The sequence below is a fragment of the Paramormyrops kingsleyae genome, chromosome 22 (genome assembly GCF_048594095.1).
Source record: "Paramormyrops kingsleyae isolate MSU_618 chromosome 22, PKINGS_0.4, whole genome shotgun sequence".
In the NCBI taxonomy this organism is placed as follows: Eukaryota; Metazoa; Chordata; class Actinopteri; order Osteoglossiformes; family Mormyridae; genus Paramormyrops; species Paramormyrops kingsleyae.
This window is the reverse complement of record NC_132818.1, coordinates 4,189,072-4,209,025: the sequence shown is the minus strand read 5'-3', so window position 1 is coordinate 4,209,025 and position 19,954 is coordinate 4,189,072. Positions and strand designations below refer to the sequence as shown.

At 44.3% G+C, this 19,954-nt stretch overlaps 1 protein-coding gene across 1 annotated transcript; it reads right to left on the bottom strand.

Annotated features, from left to right (window-relative positions):
• Positions 1-6,506: 6,506 nt before the first annotated feature.
• On the bottom strand, positions 6,507-19,010 carry LOC111846397 (cytokine receptor common subunit beta-like). The gene is made up of 14 exons (XM_023816522.1): positions 18,783-19,010; positions 14,805-14,964; positions 14,581-14,710; positions 13,822-13,982; positions 13,494-13,645; positions 13,112-13,256; positions 12,717-12,855; positions 12,367-12,521; positions 11,900-12,033; positions 11,557-11,725; positions 11,355-11,451; positions 10,455-10,524; positions 9,378-9,472; positions 6,507-9,236 (listed from the first exon to the last, which is right to left on the bottom strand). The coding sequence occupies exons 1-14, from the start codon at positions 18,783-18,785 to the stop codon at positions 8,720-8,722; spliced, it is 2,127 nt and encodes a 708-aa protein (XP_023672290.1). The 5' UTR covers positions 18,786-19,010; the 3' UTR covers positions 6,507-8,719.
• Positions 19,011-19,954: the final 944 nt, after the last annotated feature.

Sequence of the window (19,954 nt, the reverse complement as noted above, 5' to 3'; positions counted from 1 at the left end):
ATGACAAGTCTGGGAACCAGAGGGAGACGCGAACTCATATACACAGGACAAGGCAAAAGAAACAGGAAACAGCTGGGCACAATCGGGGAAGCACACGTGGATAATGAGGGGGCGTGGCACACACTAGGATCGTACGGAGCCGGGCGTGACACAATCACGCTCAAATTCTAGTCAATAAGCGTGAAGCATAGATTTTAACGTTTGATGAAAATGCTCGAGAGCGCCTTGCGTCTGCGGATGATAACTACTAGAAGTAATGTGCCTAATGCCTAATTGTTGCATAGACTGCTTTGGACTTTGGACATGAAATTACTGCCCTGATCTGTTTGCACAATTTTTGGAAGACCGAAAAGAGAAAAGAACCCCAGAAGAACTTTAATGATGGTGGTAGCAGTTATTTTTCGAATTGGTATAGCCTCAGGAAATCGAGTAAAAGTACACATGATTGTAAGTAGGTACTGATTCCCTGACTTAGTTTGCGGCAATGGACCAACACAGTCCAAAATTATGCGTTCAAATGGTTCAGACAAAACCTGTATCGGTTGCAATGGAACTGGAGGAATCAACTCATTCGGCTTGCTGGTAACTTGACATACATGACAGGTCTTGCAATATTTAACAACATCACACTTAAGACCTGGCCAAAAAAAAATGACGCAAAATACGGTCAGTAGTTTTATTGATTTGTAAATGTCCGGCAAGATAATGATCATGAGCAAGACGCAAAACTTCATTTCGATAAGCCAGAGGGAGAACAACCTGATATAAAACGTGCCACTCATCTTTCGCAGAGGCCGTAAGTGGTCTCCATTTTTGCATCAAACCCCCCTCACGAAGAAAATAGCCATGAGGCATACATTCAATAGCTTCTAAAAATAAGAAAAAAAGAGATGGGTCATTTTTTTGTTCAAGAACAAGTTGTTCATGGCTAAGAGGCAAATTAGAGACACAAGGAGCAAGCAATGGGGTCGATTTACACACTTTATCGCTACCAAAAGGAGACATAGCATGAACAATAAAAGAATCACTAAGATCAATATGTTCATTGTTGCCTTTTTCAATCTTTACTTTTGCCTTGCGCGGGTAACCACATTCGCATGAAATATTTCCAGAAACTCCACATGCGAATCATTAAGACCTGGAAAAGAGGCGACAACAGGGCAGGGAAAAACTTCACCACCTGCAAGGTCATTACCAAGTAACATTGAAACATCTCCAATAGGGAGAGAGGGACGTACACAGACCATTATGTTACCAGTAACCAAATCAGAAGAAATGAAAATCTCATGAAGCGGAACACTCACAAAGCCCATTTCAAACCCCTGCACAAGCACATTCTCACCAGTGTAAGACATCATTAAATGGCAGGACACTCTCTAAGATAAAGCTTTGCGAAGCAGCCGTATGATGAAGTATTTTTATATGGACGCGCACAGCAGGCACTCCCAGCATGGTAACAAAACCATCCATAATAAATGGTGTAAAAACCTTATTACTACTCATTTTCCCGAGATGTCACCTTACAAGACAAAACACATAAGCCCAAATGCGATGCAGACTTATTTAATGCGGAGGAATGAGGAGCGCTATTTTTACGTTTCAAAGAATAACACTTAGAAAGTACATGTTAGCGTTTTTTACAATACCCGCACACAGGAACAAAATCTTTTCGAGTCTCTCGTTTATCCTCAATAACCCTAGGCTCAGCTACAGTATCTTTAAAAGTCCTGCAATCCTTTTGGAAACCTTTACCGCTGCTGTGAAACTGTGGAGGACAAGAGCTCGCGCCTTTATAGGCAAGCACATATTCATCAGCCAGCACCTCTGCCCGAGATGGTTTTAAATCTTTATGCTCACTAATGTAAGTAGTGTTATGCCCAGAGACCAGGGAAGAGCCAGATCCATGAATGCAAAGCGAGTGCTGTTTATGGAAATGCTCAGGTACACCAATAGCCAGTGGGTCGTTAGCCAGAAGGGTCAGTCCTACGTGGATGGACGAGACGAGGCAACAAGAGGATGAGAAGGACGAGGAGGGTGGATCGGGGAGGTAGGACGATGAGGGCAAACAGGGAAGGCGGGGTCAGCGAGAAAGGCAGGGCAAGCGAGACGGTAGGGCAAGGCAAGCGGGAGAGACGAGAGACAAGAAAATGCTCAGTAAGGCACATGAACATGGCAACAATACTTCGCAAAGTACTGTGGGTTATCTCTGTTTAAATACTGGAGTGATTAGGCGGTAATCGCCTGTTGCCCCGCTCCGTTGGGCGTGACAGTACCCCCCCCCGATGGGCGGCCAGGATGGGTGCCGTCGATGGAAATCTGTGATCATGAAGGGATCCAAAATGTCCGAGCCCGCCACCCAGGACTGCTGTTCTGGGCCAAAGCCGTCCCAGTCCACCATGTATTGCAACGTGCCCGCATGTCGACGGGAGTCAAGAATTACCAGAACTTGGTAGACCCTGGAACCGTCCTGCAAGGTGTGAGGCAGAGGAACTGCTGCCTCAGTAGAGGGGTGAGCTAGGCTGTACCGTACAGGTTTAAGTAGCGAGACATGAAACGTGGGACAGATTCGGTACACCTTGGGCAACTGGAGCCAGAACGTGTTAGGTCCCACCTAATGTTGGATCTTGAGGGGTCCTATATACCGGGCTGACAGTTTCCGGCAGGACGCGGGTTTATCCTTTATCCTTGCAGAGAAGCCGTAGAATTTTGGTCACCTCTTGATCCGTTGGTCTGTTCAGCCAGGCCGTTGGATTGAGGATGATATGCAGAAGAAAGACTTAGACGTGGGAGGCGAACTTGGGGCCTCGATCGGAGATGATGTCTTCCGGAAGGCCATAGTACCGGAAGATCCAGGTAATAAGGATCTCAGCAAGGTCAGCGGCGTTAGGGAGCTTGGGGAGTGCGATGAGCTGACACATCTTAGAGAATCTATCCACTATGGTTAATATGGTGGTGTTACCTTGAGAGGCATTTATGGTCCAGCTCGACAGAAAGCCCAGTGTAATCTTCGAACGATAGTCCGGACCCGCGACACGTCAGTTTATCTTGAACTTCCCGGTTCAGAGCGCATCGGTACATTATGCGGAGGCAGTCCTCCGGCCAGCGGAGCCCCGCTGCGAGAGTCCGGAACTCTAAGGCGAATTCAGCGACTGTGCGGTTTCCCTGCTTTAAGTCGAAAAGCCGCTCTCCCTGGCTGCGTCCGACGGCGGGGTGATCGAAGATCCCTTTAAAGGCTTGCTGGAAATCACGCGCCGAATCGAGGAGCGGGCTGTCGTCAATCCAAAGAGCTGATGCCCAGTCGCGAGCCCGGCCAGTAAGCAGCAATATTACAAAACGCACCCGGGCCGTCTCTTCTGTGAAGCGTTCGGGGTGCTCCTCGATGGACAGCCCGCATTGCATTAAGAATGCTTGACAGTGATCCGGGTTGCCGTCATACTTCTCGGGCATCGCTACGTGAACTGAGGCGGCTGCTCAGGGAGGCGAAGCCGGTAGAGTCGCCTTGGACGCTCGCTCCCCCAGGAGCTGGGTGATGAGCATGGTAAGTTGATCTACCTGTTGCTGCAGCCGTGAATGCTCCGCGGGGTCCATGGTGTACAGGCAAAGTATTCTGTTATGCCCAGAGACCAGGGAAGAGCCAGACCCCTGAATGCGGAGCGAGCGCTGTTTATTGAAATGCTCGGGTACACCAATAGCCAATAGGGAAATCCAAAAGAAGTGTCGAGTCCGGGTCCGTGGGATCGTTAGTCAGAATGATAATAATGGATAATCTTTACTTTTCTTACCCTAACTGCTTAGAGGACCTTCAAAGCTTTTCTCTGTTTCCTGTCCTTTTGCTTGTCAATGTTCTCCTTCTTCAGATGATAATGATTTTGGTGTCTGTCATAAGAAGACAGACACAAGTGCAGGGCTGATTTCCATTTTGGAGTCCGTTTTCCCCATTGCCTTTATGTGGGACTTGATAATGGCTAAAGCTTCGTATGTCTCAGTGTTCAGCCTGACCCTATCATTCTCAATTATGTTGTCCATGATGTTAAATGATCCATCAACAAGGGGGCCAGTGAACAATGACAGAAAAGCTTTTACCAGCTTCCCTAAGATGGGGAATCTCATGAAGGGTGTAGATTTGGGTATGGACAGTAGGGACATGTCCCTGTCACAGCAGGACACGGCGCAGACGGAGAAAAGGTGATAATCCACTTGCGACAAAAACTGAACGACACAGAAAAGGCACAAAATAAAGGGATCATTGACAGAGCATTGTCACCAATGGCTGAGGTGCATAGTAAGTTACCAACGTTCTATTGACTCAATAACTGCAGTGACCCCAATACAAAAACTCTGCATTGGGAGCTTCATGGGATGGGCTTCCATGGTTGAGCAGCTTCATCAAGCCTCACATCACCAAGCGCAATGCCAAGCATGAGATGGAGTGGTGTAAAGCATGCTGCTGCTGGACTCTGAAACAGTGGAAATGTGTTCTGTGGAGTGACAAATCACACTTCTCTGTCTGGCAGTCTGATGTGTGAGTCTGGGTTTAGCAGATGCCAGGAGAATGTTACCTGCCTGACTACATTGTTCCAGCTATAAAGTTTGGTGGAGGAATGATAATGGTATGCTGTTGTTTTTCAGCAATTAGGCCTGCCAGTTCCAGTGAAGAGAACTCTTAATGCTTCAGCAAACCAAGACATTTTGTACAATTCTATGCTTCCAACTTTGTGTGTACAAATAACATTGTGTGTTACAAGCTATGAAACATACTCATTAAAATTAAAGGCAAATTCATAACAAAAAAACTACCTCCTGGTGACCCTCACGCAACTTGTCGTGACAGGGGTTGCTCTGTGCTGTTTTGACTCAAACCTATCAGACAGATCATTTCCAGTGGTCTGGAGTGCAGAGGTGTTCAAATCTCATCATGTAATAACTGGTGTTCCCCAAGGCTCAGTCTTTGGTCCCCTCTTCTTCTCTCTTTACATTGACTCTCCAGGCCGCTTGAATCTGAGTGACATTGCAACCTACAATCACCTCCAGCTTAATCTCTTCAAGACTGAGCTTCTTGTCTTCCCTGCTAGCCCTACCATGGCATCACTGTTCAGTTTGGATCATCCTTCAGGGACAGGCAGGAACCTAGTGGTAATGATAGACAATCAGCTGTCATTTGCTGAGCACAGAACATCACTCTCCTGATCTTGCAGGTTTCCCCTGTATAACATCAGGAGGATCTTTTCTGTCTCAGTATGCAGCTCAGCTCAGCTAATCTAGGCATCTGTTACCTCATAACTGAACTATTGAAACTACACTACTAGCAGATCTACCAGCTTGTGCTATCAGACCACTGCAGGTGATTCAAAACTCAGCAACAGGTCTGATATTCTTCCAGCCTAAACATTGTCATGTCTCATCCTTCCTTGTCTCTCTTTACTGACTCCCTATTGGTGCTTGCATTAAGTTCACATCCTTGGTGCTGACTTACAGCTTACAGGTCCATCAAAGGACAGGCACCCATCTCCATCAAAAGGATCCTCAAGATGCCCCATTTAACGCCCTTCGGTCAGAATGAACGTGTGGCTCCCTGCTCCATATGAGAAGTGTCACTTCAGGTGGTTCTGTTGTGTGGTTCGCTGGTGGTGGAATGAGCTGCTAAACCAAGTCTGGTCATCAGACTTCCTCTCCACTCTCAAGAAATGCCTCAAGACTTTCAATTCCATTAATTTCTCTACTAATCTGGTCCTTGTTCCCTCTTCATGTTCCCTGAATGTAATTAAGTTGTGCTTCTGGTCATTGAATAGTCTTATTAGGTTCTTGCTTAGTCAGTAGTTGTTGTGTAGCTCATGCTCCAGTACTACATTTGTACTTGGGTATTCATTGGATACATTTGCAATGTGCTATTTGCCTCACTTGTATGTCAATTTGTACAAAAGTGTCTTCTAAATGTATAAAATGTTAATGAACTTAACCTACACCACTTGCACCACAGTGTTTTGGGCTGGTTTCAGGCTATACTTTGGGAAGATATATATATATATATTTTGGGAAGAACCTGGCCTGGAAATTTAGTGTGGTAACTAATACAGAAAGGAGAAGACAGTGCAAAGATATGTCCCATGGATATCACCCAGTGTTCCAGTGAAATTAATGCCACTGCCCTCTGTTAATTCCCTTTCAATGAGTATTATCATGTGTTCACTCTCAGGATCGACTTACATTATCAGTTTCACTGTATACAGTGCTCTGATAAAAAAAGCTAGTCTCATAACTGTGTCTGGTGTAGGAGAGACAGCTGTTGGGGAAGGGAGAGGAAAGCAGGGGGTGCTGTAGGATATAGTCTGCAGTTTGCCCCCCCTCCCCACCAGGCCGCAGCTGGTACAGGGGGGTCCCCACGGGACCCTGTGCATGACAAGGCTTCAGAAATGCACGTCTTCAAAGGGGAACTCTAGCTATCAGAAATACTCAGCTTTGTTCAGAGACATGATGTCCTCGGGGGATTGTTCCACATGCATCACAAGCAGAGATGAGGTGCTTTATTTATAGAGATGTGCATTTCAATATTGTGTCATTTGCATTACAGTTTTTCTCACTTTATGCATGTAGTACAATACTACGGTTTAACTGCAAAAGCCTGTAACTTACCCAAAACAATTAAGTCATGTCTCAAAAGCAAATAATTCCACCAGTGAATTAGTCAGTCCCACCAAAATGAAAAGTGCAACCAGTATTGTTTTAACCATGAGAGTCAAAATGCTGAGATGTTGAGATGTTGATGTCGTCAAAATATCCTGTAATTATTCTGATGAAATAAGGGTCACAACGGTGGACCATGTCCTCAAAAATAGTCTTACAGTAACCGAGGCTGATCGAAGGGTGCAACTGAATTTTGGCAGAACAACTGTGTCCTCAATCATTCACACATAAAGCAGATATTTAATTGAACAATGTGCACTGTACTGTAATATTATATGCTTGTTGTAATGCTTCATATTACATTATTCCACTTGCATTTACAGCATACAGTAAATATACTTTATAGTTACTGTACATATAACACACAAATATGTATACATACATGCAGTATTTATATATACACTGTATGTATGTATACATACTGTATGTGTGTTATAGTATACTGTTGCAGAAAAAACTGAGATCACAGCACAATCCTTTGTTTCACTCATTTCTCAATTTATGAGTGTGTGTCTGTGATAATATATATATTTCTGTAAACTTCGACACAGTTTTTCCCTGCTTATTAATGAAGGGCTTCTTCCTTGCTTTATGGGACTTGAGTTTTGCTTCTAGGAGCCTGATACAAACTGTCCTAGCAGTGCACTTCACACCTGCACTTAATGTTTCCCATTCCTTTCGAAGGTGACTTGATATCACACTACGATTCATGAGAAGTTAACGGACATCGCTGGCATTAGAAAATTGCTTCTGCCATTTACCTGGCTGGTTTCTGGTTGTTCCCAGTGTCTTGTTTCACCTTATTCTTGAGTACTGCTGTCTTATAAATTTTGAACCTAGAAGCTACCTGCTGCTCAGTTTAGCCTTGATGCCAGCAGAACCAGAATTAAACCAGGATTTAAAAATGCAGATTTGTTTAAAAACATAGAGTGGTCTCTCAATTTTGTCTGTGGCTGTATGTACAGTACATGTAACTTTGTACTGTTGAAACTGTTAAACGGCATACAGAATAAGTACAGTCTCGTTCATTTTCCATCATTATCATCAAAACCTTATCCATAGTTTACATCAGAAAATACTTGTACACAGTTACACTGACAACATGACTAAACAATTTGACTACATTGTTTTTAAACAATGACAAAAGATTTGTCATTCCAATAGTACTGACACGTTCACTGGCATGAATAATTACCGGTACTTTGATTTTGAGCAAGTTATGGGCTTTTGCAGGTTGTCCATTGTGGTGCTATTTGCATGAATTGTTTTGAGAAATGCACTTACTGATTTGCAAATATTAAGGATGATTTGTCTATGTTCCAAAGCATCTGAGAAAAAGTGCAACATTTGCAAAAAAAAAAAGAGTAATCACCACAGCATCGTATGTGATTCCCACAGTACATTATTTTGTTGCCATTTTATTGTTCTTGTATTACCATTTTGTTGTTTTCCCGTTATAGTGTTGTGTGATCAGTCACTGACAGTGAACCAACTACAGTGCTAAACAACTGTCATTCAGAATTGTGACGCTCAGGATCATACGTATACAATGTATCTAGGCATTTTGACTCTCATGGTTAAACAATGCTGACTGTACTTTTCATCTTGGTGGCACTGACCAATTAATTGGTGGAGATATTTGCTTTTGAGACATGCATCAATTGTTTTGGTTTTTTGCAGCTTAAACTTACTCTCGTGCTATATGCAGTTTTGAGAAATGCTGTTGTATTTACGTTTTATGAAACAGTCATGAAAAGCTGTAATGGATTTTTGAAATACACAGAAATGCAAGTGAGTGATATGTGACAAAGCAAATACCCTATCTATAATAATGCAGTATATAACAGGATTCATAGTGTCCAGTTTTAACAGATAAGCTGGTAATTGTACAGTAATACAGTTGTCTATAAAAGGTCATATTGAAATATATGCTTACATAAGGTGCTGACATGTTTGTGCGAGTGGCATACCGCTCTCCTCTCCTTTTTGCTAGCTTATTTTCACACAAAGGAAGAGCACAGGGCTTGTTTATGCATCTTCATTCTATGGTATGCTCTGCTTGGCTCCCCGTCATTAGGCAGTGGTTGTCAGTCATGTGACCCAGAGCGTTGGTGAGGAAGGTGGGTGGAGTGGGGGTGTAGGCTGGGGGGTCACATTCAGGGGGCTCACAGCTGGGTCCGGACCATGGCTCTGGCTTGGCTGTTCCGCTTGCCCCTAGTGGGCAGTCTACATATCCACCTGCCACAAAATCAATGCCCTGCGTGACTACATTGCCGTCCACTGGCAAGATGGCGAGAGGCGATGGAATCCTGATGTAGCCAGTGGCTAACTCCCTGAGGGAAAGCGCGAGCTGGGAGCCTAGGGAGACGGACCAGGACAGGGGGTCTTCGGTGCCGGGCTGAGCACCAGCATTGCCCAGGGAGCCCAGAGATTTTGACATGGTGGGACACAGCAGGTATGGCCCATTGAAGCTGACAGAGGAGTTCTCCTGCTGGCTTTTCTCCTCAGACTCTGAGTGTAGGCTGCTGAAGCTGTACCGGTCAGCATCTGAGTAACTAGGAGAGAAAGGCAGACCTGGTTCACAGCCGCATCATGGCTGGTGGTCTTCTTGTTTTTACACTTACTGCAAAGTTCAGCTCTTTTTGTGTGCATGTCGACAATAAGTAGTGAGAGCACAAGGAAACTGTGATGCTCACCTGGGAGGAGTGACGTTGTCCAGGACCTGGACGGAACAGATCCGGGCTCTCTCAACCTCCCTGTGGGGGGCTCTGGGACATGTGCTCTGGGACCTCTGTGAATGAGGGGGGGGGGGGGGGCACAGATGTGACATCAGCTACACTTGTGATAGAAAGGTTGTGGGTTCGAATCCCCTGATGGGGCCTTTAATGTATCCATCTTGGTGTTAGTTATTTGTGTTGACAATAAATTTAAGAGCTTTAGAGGTGGTCCCTGTTGGTTTGGTCAAACTCCCCTCATTAAATATTAATATTAAATATTAAACAGAAGAAATATGACAAGGCAGTTTGCAGATTGAAAGGAGTAAGACTAGAAAGTCATATTTATGAAAAACAACAGAGAAAGAAAAATTGCAAGCAAGCCGAAGATGGGCAGGAGGAGGAAATACAGTTTGGTCACAATAGGACCTTTTAAAAGCTGTAGTGGATGGGATTACTGTTATCTGTCAATTAGAGGTTGACCTTATTTGCGTGGTAACTCTGATAGTAATGCAGAAAAGAGAAAACGGTGCAAAGATATGTCCCATGGATGTCACCCAGTGCTCCAGTGAAATTAACATCACTGCCTCCCTTAATAAGAATGTCATGTGTCCATTCCCAGGATGGATGTACATTGTCAGTTTTTTTTCAATAGGGGGTGGGACCGTGTTTTGATACAAAATGGCTTCATTATGCCCATGACCTTTAGGATTTGATTATTTGTGTGTGATTTGTTTGTTCCTTGCATCCTGTACTACAACACTACAGTAATTATTTGTAATTGTATAATTATTTGTGTGGAAAACAGTTACTGCCTGTGTCCATTTCAAACTGTTTAGTTAGATACAGGTGTGCCAGTTTCAGGAGGACATCTTGTTTCCTGTTTCATCTCTCGTTCATCTCATATGTTCACTCATTTTACAAGAATAACTCATAGACCGGTCAGTTCTCTGTGCAATCTGATGACACATTAATGCTGGAATGTCAAGATGAGGTGTGACATCATTCTGATGGGCGTCTCACATCATGAGTACAGCACAGACTGGAGAAGAAACCCACCTTTAAGATTCCTTCCAAAACTTTGCTCTTGATGGGAGAGGGAAGGGACACGTTCCAGCTGATTACCCTCCTGGGAGCATGAAAAACACCAAAAAAATAGGGTAACATTATCAAGGTTATTATTCTGTAATGTGGATGCATGTAGCATATGTCTAACATTACATGCAGTGTGTTGCTTACTGACAAATTAAAGTTCCTCATTCCAGGGGCAAACTGCAGCTTCCCTTTCTGGGAAATGAACGTGGCACTTTGCCCAAGTGCTGCCTTGAGTGTTAAGTATCACTAAAGACTGCTCACATCCCGGTCACTACCCGTTTGACCTGTTTCCCTCTGGCAGGCAGTACAGGTCAATTAAGACATAAACCACTAGGTTTAAAAACAGATTCCATCCAAGTGCTATATGTGAACTGAGTGCTATGACTCGCTGTCATCCATGACTCTAATCTGTGTCTGTGACAATCAGAGGCGGACGTTTCAGGTCCAGAAAGTAAAAATCCAAACCAGGGTTTTGTTTCAACCAAGCAGTTGAATATAAAAAGTCAACTGGTTGGCTGAAACAAAATCCTGGTTTGGATTTTTACTTTCTGGACCTGAAATGGCCGCATCTGGTGACAATGCAGTGTATGTTATATCCTAAAGTGCAATATTAACTGTATGGTTCACACCTCAAGCTACTATACGCAAATATATATCTTATATACCCACATGTCCCTATTAAGCTGCTTTATTTGATTTAATTTTAAGACTTTTTCTATTTATTGTGTGTTGCCATGGTTGTTGGCCGAGTTTGCACTAATCAGGACTCGCACTTTTTGAATTTCACTGTACATTGTGCAATAACAATAATTCTGTTCTATTCTATTTTAAAATATGAACACAAGCTATAGCAGTAATGGTTACCTGCGGAAAACAGGAAGGCTCACATACAGACCGATGAAGACTATGGTCACAAGCCCCGCAACGAAGATGTACACGATCATGGGCCATGACCATGAACCTAGAAGCACAGCAAGGATTTACACAAAGAGATTCTGCTTTGAATCCAAAGGTTTCTGTATGGGCAGTAAGATCCCGATGGTGGCAATCGGAGGTGTGACTTTACCTGGAGGGATGACCCACTCCACCGGTTCCGTCCACTCGGAGGGTCGGCCCGTGAAGTATGCAGCGGGCACTGCTCGCACCTGTGCCCGGTAGCGGGTAGCAGGGCGCAGGGTGGCTCCATTAATGTGGTAAGAGTGGATGCCCACAGAGAAGTTCAAATATTTGTGGTCCTAGTGTCAGACACAGGGAGTGAAGAGGAAGACGAGGATGAAGATCACCGCCCTCAGAATTCACGGCAATTTAAAGGCAGAGCAAACAGGTGACTGAGGATAAGTATAATCTGATAGCTGATCTTGAGCTCAATCCTGCGAACATGCTGATGATGCACAGGTCTCTTCCCTTACCGTTGTTTCAGAGTCCCAGTAGTGCAGCTCGTGAGATAGTTTAATTTTGTCGTTGTATTTCGGGATGGTCCAGGTGAGCAGCCAGTCCTTGCCATCCTTTCTCAAGTGCACAGGGCTCGGAGGGAAGGGATAAACTGTGTGGGAGACAGACACTTACGCCAAGCACACGGCCCAGTGACACCGCACTGAGGAATTAGCATTGTTGCCTGCTGTGCCATTTTTGGCCACAAGATGGCAGCACCATCATAAGCTGTGGAACATGCCATACCAATGGGTCATTTTACATTGTCTACTGCTATAATGTAGAGACCTTGCTGTGCAGACAGAGGAGGAACTGATAATGGTGTCCACTCATCCTGACCCATGTGAAGTGACGTATCCTTTTCCGAAAGTTGCCACTTCACTACTAAAGAAAAAATTGCAATAGCGAACGAGCGGTTAGGAGTGGAGGAAGAGGGAGGACTTACTGTAACTGTGAGAGTGAAACTGCTTGGTAATGTGGGCAGGAGTGAGCTCAACCCAGAGTTCCTCATCTACAGGCAGGGAAAAGGAACAGCTGAACTGGAGCACGGGGTTACGGGAGTCACTGGTAACCAGGACTGTCTCACAACACCTCTGGGGTCTATGGGGGGGGAGAGAGGGTGTGAGAAGGATGCATGAGACTGGGCTGAACCCACAGGGCTTCAGTCTCGCACCAGCACCAGGTAATCCAGGGATTAGGAACGCCACAATGTAAAGTGGTGGTTAGACTCTAGAGGATAGTGCTGTTGTACCCTTGATTGGTGGGACAGTCCCAGTGTGAACATTGGGCACTCACTGTGTGCTCCGGCTCGTGCGGTACGACAGGTAGTAAGTGACGGACTGAGCAGACTCCCTCTTCAGCTCCCAGCTGCAGCTCACAGTCACGTCTCCATCAGACAGACACTGCAGGTTGGAAGGGCCTTCAGGCCCCAGGGCTGAAGGGGGGGAAGAGAGTAAACAGACCTCAGCTCTTGTGGCTCTCCATCTAACCGGCCGTCACAATGGCTGTACGAGGTCAGCCTTCCTCCTTACTGCCGAATGCAGTAAAGCATGCAGTGTGGACCTCAGCTACATCACACCAAAGAGGGGATGCTGAGTGTAGGGCAGCTGGCCATCTGCTTGCTTATGGATATTCAATTAAGCAATTTAGCATGGGGGGGGGGGATTTGCTGATGCATGCTTGACACTCACCCTCCTCAGTCTGCCACTGCACTGGGGGGCTCCAGTCGCTCCATAGGCCGGCTCCCGCCCGTGCCCTCACCCTGGCCTCATACTCGCTGTCGGGTACCAGCCACTCCTTACTGATTGTCGTATTCGTTTGTGAAACGTCCAGCACCTGCGGAACAATGAATAGAAGGACCACATGAAAGCCAACATATCACACTTCACAGACGCCTGCCTCCTGGGAATTTGCGTATTGCTATTGGTGGAATGAGGCCTTCTAATCCATGGTGGCTGGGTTACTTTTACGGGTGGGCGGGGCCAGTCAGTGATCGACAGCTCACATCTATCATGGGTTTCGAGGCCACTTGCCTGAAGTCAGACTCATGTTGGTAGACTGAGTGAAACATACCATCCAGTCGTGGCCGGGCCTCCTATAGCTGACCTCGTACCTCAGCGTGGGGTACAGGGGTGACCCCGAGGGCAAGGGGGTGTGCCAGGACAGCAACCTGCTGCCATTGTGCAAGGCTTGCTGGAACAGAGCTGGGGGCGAGCGAACTTTCACTGCGAAAAGGGAACGTCACAATCAAACCCAGTCACTCTCCTTCATGGCCTGCAGACACGATTAAATCACGTTTTCACATTATCTCAGGATTGATAAGTATGCTGTTTTAGTGGGTATTTGGGGGAGAGGGTTCCCATGACAACATCGGAATGGGGGGCATGGCAACCACACTGACCGTGTTGCGACAGGTTCATTGTCTTGGACACCTGTGGGGGGAGCGGGGTCTTGAAGAAGAATCCATGCTGGATGCTCTTGACAAACAGGGTGGTGTTGTAGCGACACCACCTTTCTGTATGGGGGCCTTCAGGAGGGCTGTAAGCCACACAGGGCAATTCCCTGGTAAGGGTGGAGCGGGGGGGGGGGGGGGGGGGCATTACTCTGAGGCCCATGGCATGGAGGAGGCTGCAGCACTGAGGGCGGACAGGGTTACCCCAAACTCTTTGTCATAGGCATCTCATAACAATCCTGTCCACCTTGGGATTTGCACCCCCATTTTGCAACATACATAGGTCATCCATCCATCCATTGGCCCATCCATCCATCCACTTATCCTGATCAGGGTCTTTAGCTTTCCCCCATTCTTATCAGCCATTGCTGCACCTAGCTGTGCAGTGCATGCTGTGCCTGATTGGGTCGCTGCTCTGCTGCGCTCTGCTGCACACTTGGGTTGTCAAGATTACCGTTCAGCACCACTACAGCTGCTTCACATTGCTCTGCTTCACGTCCTGATTCCTAACCCCATGTTATCTTCCCTTTCTCCTGTCCTCCATTCCCCATTATTCCATGTTTGTCAGTCCTGCTCACTGTAATTTGAACACCAACCCAGTAGGTGGCATATTAGTTAAGGTACAGTATTTGGCATTAATTCATTCTGTCATACATCCATCCATCCATACAAATCCATACAATCCAGAACATTCATCTGCCATCACACCTGCCCTCGGCGTCACTGTGGTAGAGAGAGAGATTCTCCAGCTGGTGTTCCTCCGTGCTTTCTGGCCATGTACAGCGAATGTGCGAGCTGTAGTCATTGTAGCACTGGACCCAGTCTACCAGGGAGGAAACTGGACATGGGAAGGAAGATTGGAATGTTTAGAAGAGCTGCCTGACACTTCCTCCCCATTCCGGCTTAGCTCAGAGTTAGGGTGCCGTCCTTACCGTGCTGTGAGCTGGCATTGAGCTTACAGGACATAGATGTAGGCGTCAAGGCCAGGATGGGGGGGGCAGCAATGCACAGCATCCACACGAGAAACATCCTTCCTACAGCGAAGGGAGGGGCAGCCTCAGGTCTGCAGGCACACCGCTGGCCTCGCTCACTCTGCTCAAAGAGATGAGGAACAGGAGAAGGGTTCTGAGGGCTAAGTGGCAGGTTATAGCGCCTCTGAGCGCTGTGGCAAGCGAGATGGCTCGAACAGATATGCAGAGCGGCGTAATGTTGACAGCGTTGTCAGCACATTCAGCAGCAAGCCGCCGAGCTCATAACACATACGCACTTAGGATTTCTGGGTTGGTGCAAAATGTTTTCTCACAGCTTTCTTACCTGGAGAGGTACTAACTGGGCGCTAACCTTGCCCAATTTATTCAGCTGGCTCTTTTATGAAAATGAAAAAGGCTTTATCACCAGCCCAACCTATTTCTTCGGGAATTTCTGTGGTGATTGAATTAAACAATTTAGGTTGGACACCTACGTCAAAGTAGCTGTGTCCCTTTGACATCTAAACCCATCCATAGCTCTAAACTCTAGCTGCTTAAAAACTTTGCATAGACATGTAAGCAGGCAGAGATGCTGCTAGAAGGACATGGATAGAGCAATACAGCTCACCTATCCGGTTTGGCCAACAATACATCCATTAGACTCTATAACACCACAGTCAACTGAAGACCATTAAATTCTCCATCTGAATGTCCATCACCCATGAATGCAATATCCGCTGCAAATACAGTGGAGGAAATAATTATTTGACCCCTCGCTGATTTTGTAAGTTTGTCCAATGACAAAGAAATGAGAAGTCTCAGAACAGTATCATTTCAATGGTAGGTTTATTTTAACAGTGACAGATAGCACATGTGGTCGAAACCTTAGTGATTTAGAGATGATCTGCAAAGAGGAGTGGACCAAAATTCCTCCTAAAATGTGTGCAAACTTGGTCATCAATTAGAAGAAACGTTTCACCTCTGTGCTTGCAAACAAGGGTTTTGCCACTAAGTATTGTCTTTTTTGTAAGAGGGTTCAAATACTTATTTCACTCAATGAAATGCAAATCAGTTTCTATCTTTTATTTAAAGCTATTTTTTCAGTTTTCCTTTTAATGTGCTATCTGTCATTGAAATGATACTGTTCTGAGACTTTTCATTCCTTTTCATTGGACAAACTTACAAAATCAGCGAGGGGTCAAATAATTATTTCCTCCACTGTACATTTGTAATTTCTATTCATATCCACAGGGTGCAATATTTATTTTTGTATCCACAGTCAACTGAAGTTTCTGCTCTGTACCATTGTTTGTCAGGGATCCGGGCGGCTCGGGAACGGGAACGAGGCCTAGTGCAGGCACAGAAAAAGGGTGGATGACCCACTTGCGGCTCAAGGAACAGAAAAGGGGTTTATTAAACAAAACAAAAAAAACTCCTGCTAGTCAAACGGCAGAGGTGGACATTTCAGGTCCGGAAAGTAAAAATCCAGACCAGGATTTTGTTTCAACCAACCTGCTGAGTATAAAGATTCACAGCCATATAGTACTCAGCTGGTTGGTTGAAACAAAATCCTGGTTTGGATTTTTACTTTCTGGACCTGAAATGTCCACCTCTGTCAAACGGGGAAGGGGCACGGAAGGACCACAGCAGGGGCTGACCCTGACAATTGTTAGGTTTTGACTTAATTACATATGAATGTTTGCTAAATCATTGCAATATCCACTGTATTTCTGAAATAAGTGTAATTGTGTACATGGTACACTCTCAGAAAAGTGTACCCTTGTAATTTTACCTTTTAAGGTACAGCAATGGACTCTGAGAAACATCCCAAAGGTACAAGTAGCATTAATAGTACAATGGTACAGAAATGTTTCTCAGATCCATTCCTGTACCTTAATAGGTACAGTTACCTACAGCTGTGTGTACAATTGGCAGATCATTGAGGGTACAGCCCCAGTGACTAGCAAAGGTACAATTTTTTCCTCTTTTTTGTCTAAGAGGGTAGGGCTGTCTCTTTTTAAACAATATTCAAACATTCGTTTGAACATGATGTGAAACATTTATATTCAAACTACAATTAATCCATTTGAATCCATTTTAATTTTAATGCGTCACTGTAGCCAATAACCGCATTAGACCATTAGTTGTGATTTTTTTGTTTGTTGTCTATGTAGCCCCTAAAAGGGTGGAAAATATATTTTTAATAGTTTTGTGTTCTCCTGCAATACTTTTGTGATTCCAGGGAAAAGTTTGTGTTTTTCTCAGAATGCTTTTGTGATCCGACTACACTTGCCCACTTGGTATTTGCTGCAACATGATGGCAAGGATAAACCTAAATATTACAGGAATGTCCTGTAAAGTGTGCTTTAAGCATTAAACCATGGGGGACAATGTAAACCATGTGCCTCTTTAATATTATTTGTTTTTATATGTATTTATTAATAATTGTACTGTGTCCATTTTGTTTTCTACTGTAATTTATTTATATTGGCTATTTTGACAAGTAAATTTCCCCAGTGTGGGATCAATAAATTTGTATCTCATCTCATCTTGTCTTATCTAATTTATTTCCTTATTTTGAGAATATTTTTTTCTGTCGACTTCACAATTTATTTGCCTGTACCGCTGAATGTTTTTCCCCTAGTATATTGGGAAAATTCACACTCTTAGCAATAATGTGATATTCATAAAAGGTTCCGTGTTCTTGTGAAATTGCTGGACTGGAGTCACACAGGATGGCATTGACTAGCAAAAGAGAAGTGGAACAGGCAAATTCAGTATTAGAGGGGATAAGAGACAGAAAGCCGTCCGTATCAGAAAAGGGGGATGGGTACAGAAGAGGGACAGAGGAGGGGAGAGAGACAGAAGGGAGGGGACATAAGAGGAGGAGTGGGATGGAAGGGGGGGAGGGGGACAGAAGAGGGACAGAGGAGGAGAGAGAGACAGCTGCTACACTAGCGCGCCCCTCCCTATATTTAGAGAGAGAGTGTAGGAAAAATGGCCAATGAGTGCTAAGCATATATGTGGGAACTGGCATAGAGAACGTAGGTCAGTCAATTGGGGTGTAGGACCATGCTGAAGAGCCACAATGGTGGGATCACTCTGTTGATCACAGGATTTGAACCGCCAACCTTCTGAGTCTCAACCCATAGAGCTGCCCCTCCCAACATTTTATGTCTTTAGAATTATTCTAAAATGTACAGAATTAGAACAAATAAACCTTTCTATGGGTGGGTGTGTCCAAATTTTTGACTGGTACCGTATATATTAACAAAGCCTCTTGCTTTATTTTGGTACTGGAACAATCAAACATAAATAAATCGTGCCATTGTTTTTAAATGTCAGTAAAATGGTCATGCGTATAAAAATATATGCAAAAAATATATAAAAATATGGGTGTAGAACACTTCTGCATTATTAAATCGTTCATCATTTTAAGTGATTTATCCAGAAAAGTAGCATGACCGGCAAAACTAAATTTAGACGGTAGAAAATCATTTTGACAAATACCGCCTGTGCGTTTAGTTTGATGTAATATATCAAAACATTTGCTCTGACTTTTTAGACCTTGAGATTTTTAGATCTCTTTTTGTACTCCGCTTTTACAATACTGTAGAATAAGACACGAGAACCACTGAGTATTATTTAGTTTAAACTCGTTAAACGAACAGACAAGCAATCGGTTTCCTACTCTTCTCAAAGGTTTGCGTTACTTCGCAGAAGTTTATGAAAAGAAACGCCTTTGTTGCAGTTAACTGGTACTAGAATAAATAAAATTTGCGCCGAAATCACATTATTCGTTAACGGAGTAAAGGTTGTTCTTCCAAGGAAGATCATGTTGATCAAATACAAAGACAAAGTAAAACGAAAGCCAAGAGAATCTTATTGAGGAATAGGCTACATTTCAGGAATACAAATTTTATAAATTAAATGATTTCTCACCATGTACTGATATGTTGCGGTCCGATTCTTCGCCCGGACACTTTTCCTCCGCTTCCGCTAATAATTGCTATTTTACAGCGTCCCTCATTATTTTCTGAACTTTTGCTGGAATGCAGTTTGCTTTAAATTAATGGAAAGCCCAGACGCGCACTCCCCGTTATTCCGCAAAAGCATCCGTCATTTACTTCTGTCCGGGTATGAGGCGCCGCAAATTTCTGAGCCGATCGCTTCCCCTTTTTCGGGGAATTATTGGGAGGGGGCGGCGAGCGTCATGCATCTCTGCCGTCGTCAGGTCTTCTAGTAATACATTCATTCAGCGTGTATGGGTGTACAGTTCATTTTAACACACTTAAATAAAGCTTATTCAGATCCTCCAGCTTTAGTGTTTCACTTTAAAATTTTTAAGTGGGCATCACTTATAGCTTATAGTAGATGCTATTACAGTAGATAATAGCGTCATTAAATACTATTTCTTGAATGCAGCGCTCTCGGAGATGCGGTCTTAATAACAAATATAAAAACGTAAAATAAATTAGGCGAAATAGTTAAAAAGATGAGAGAAGTGGCCTATATTTCCATGAATACTTGATAGGCTATACAGTAAGGGATGCCATGGCTATATTTCGGCATGTAATTATTGAATATAAATCTTCTCACATAAGTTCTCAGTGCTTTTGAAAGGTATGTATTAATATTCGCAAAACTTTTAAACGATCACCAAATTTATTTTGAGTGAATGGCATTTACAGAAAACGCCCCTGAAAGCTCCCAAGAGTATTTGGTTGCTCTTTGACATGTTCATATCACACCTGAAAAAGATTTGAAAAAATATTATGAATGGCTTCTCCTCATTCCGACAGCTGTGTGCAGGCACTCAGAATGCAGGTGGGGTATTTCTTAAATGTTCCATAATGTATCTTACTGATGCTTCTGGGACCCCCACCAACCTCGACTGACATCCACACCTTGCTGCGATGTAAGGGCGCTGTTACTACATCACGGACGCTAGAGGGCGGTGGCGGGTGTTGATTTACTTTTGCTTCTCGGAATCTAACCAAAATTTACTAGGCTACAAAAGTCACCCAGCTGCATACTTATCTGGATACCTAGTTAAGTATCAAGGGTACAAGAGTAAATGCTCACACATACAAGTTTTCTTTTTGTGTTTCGTT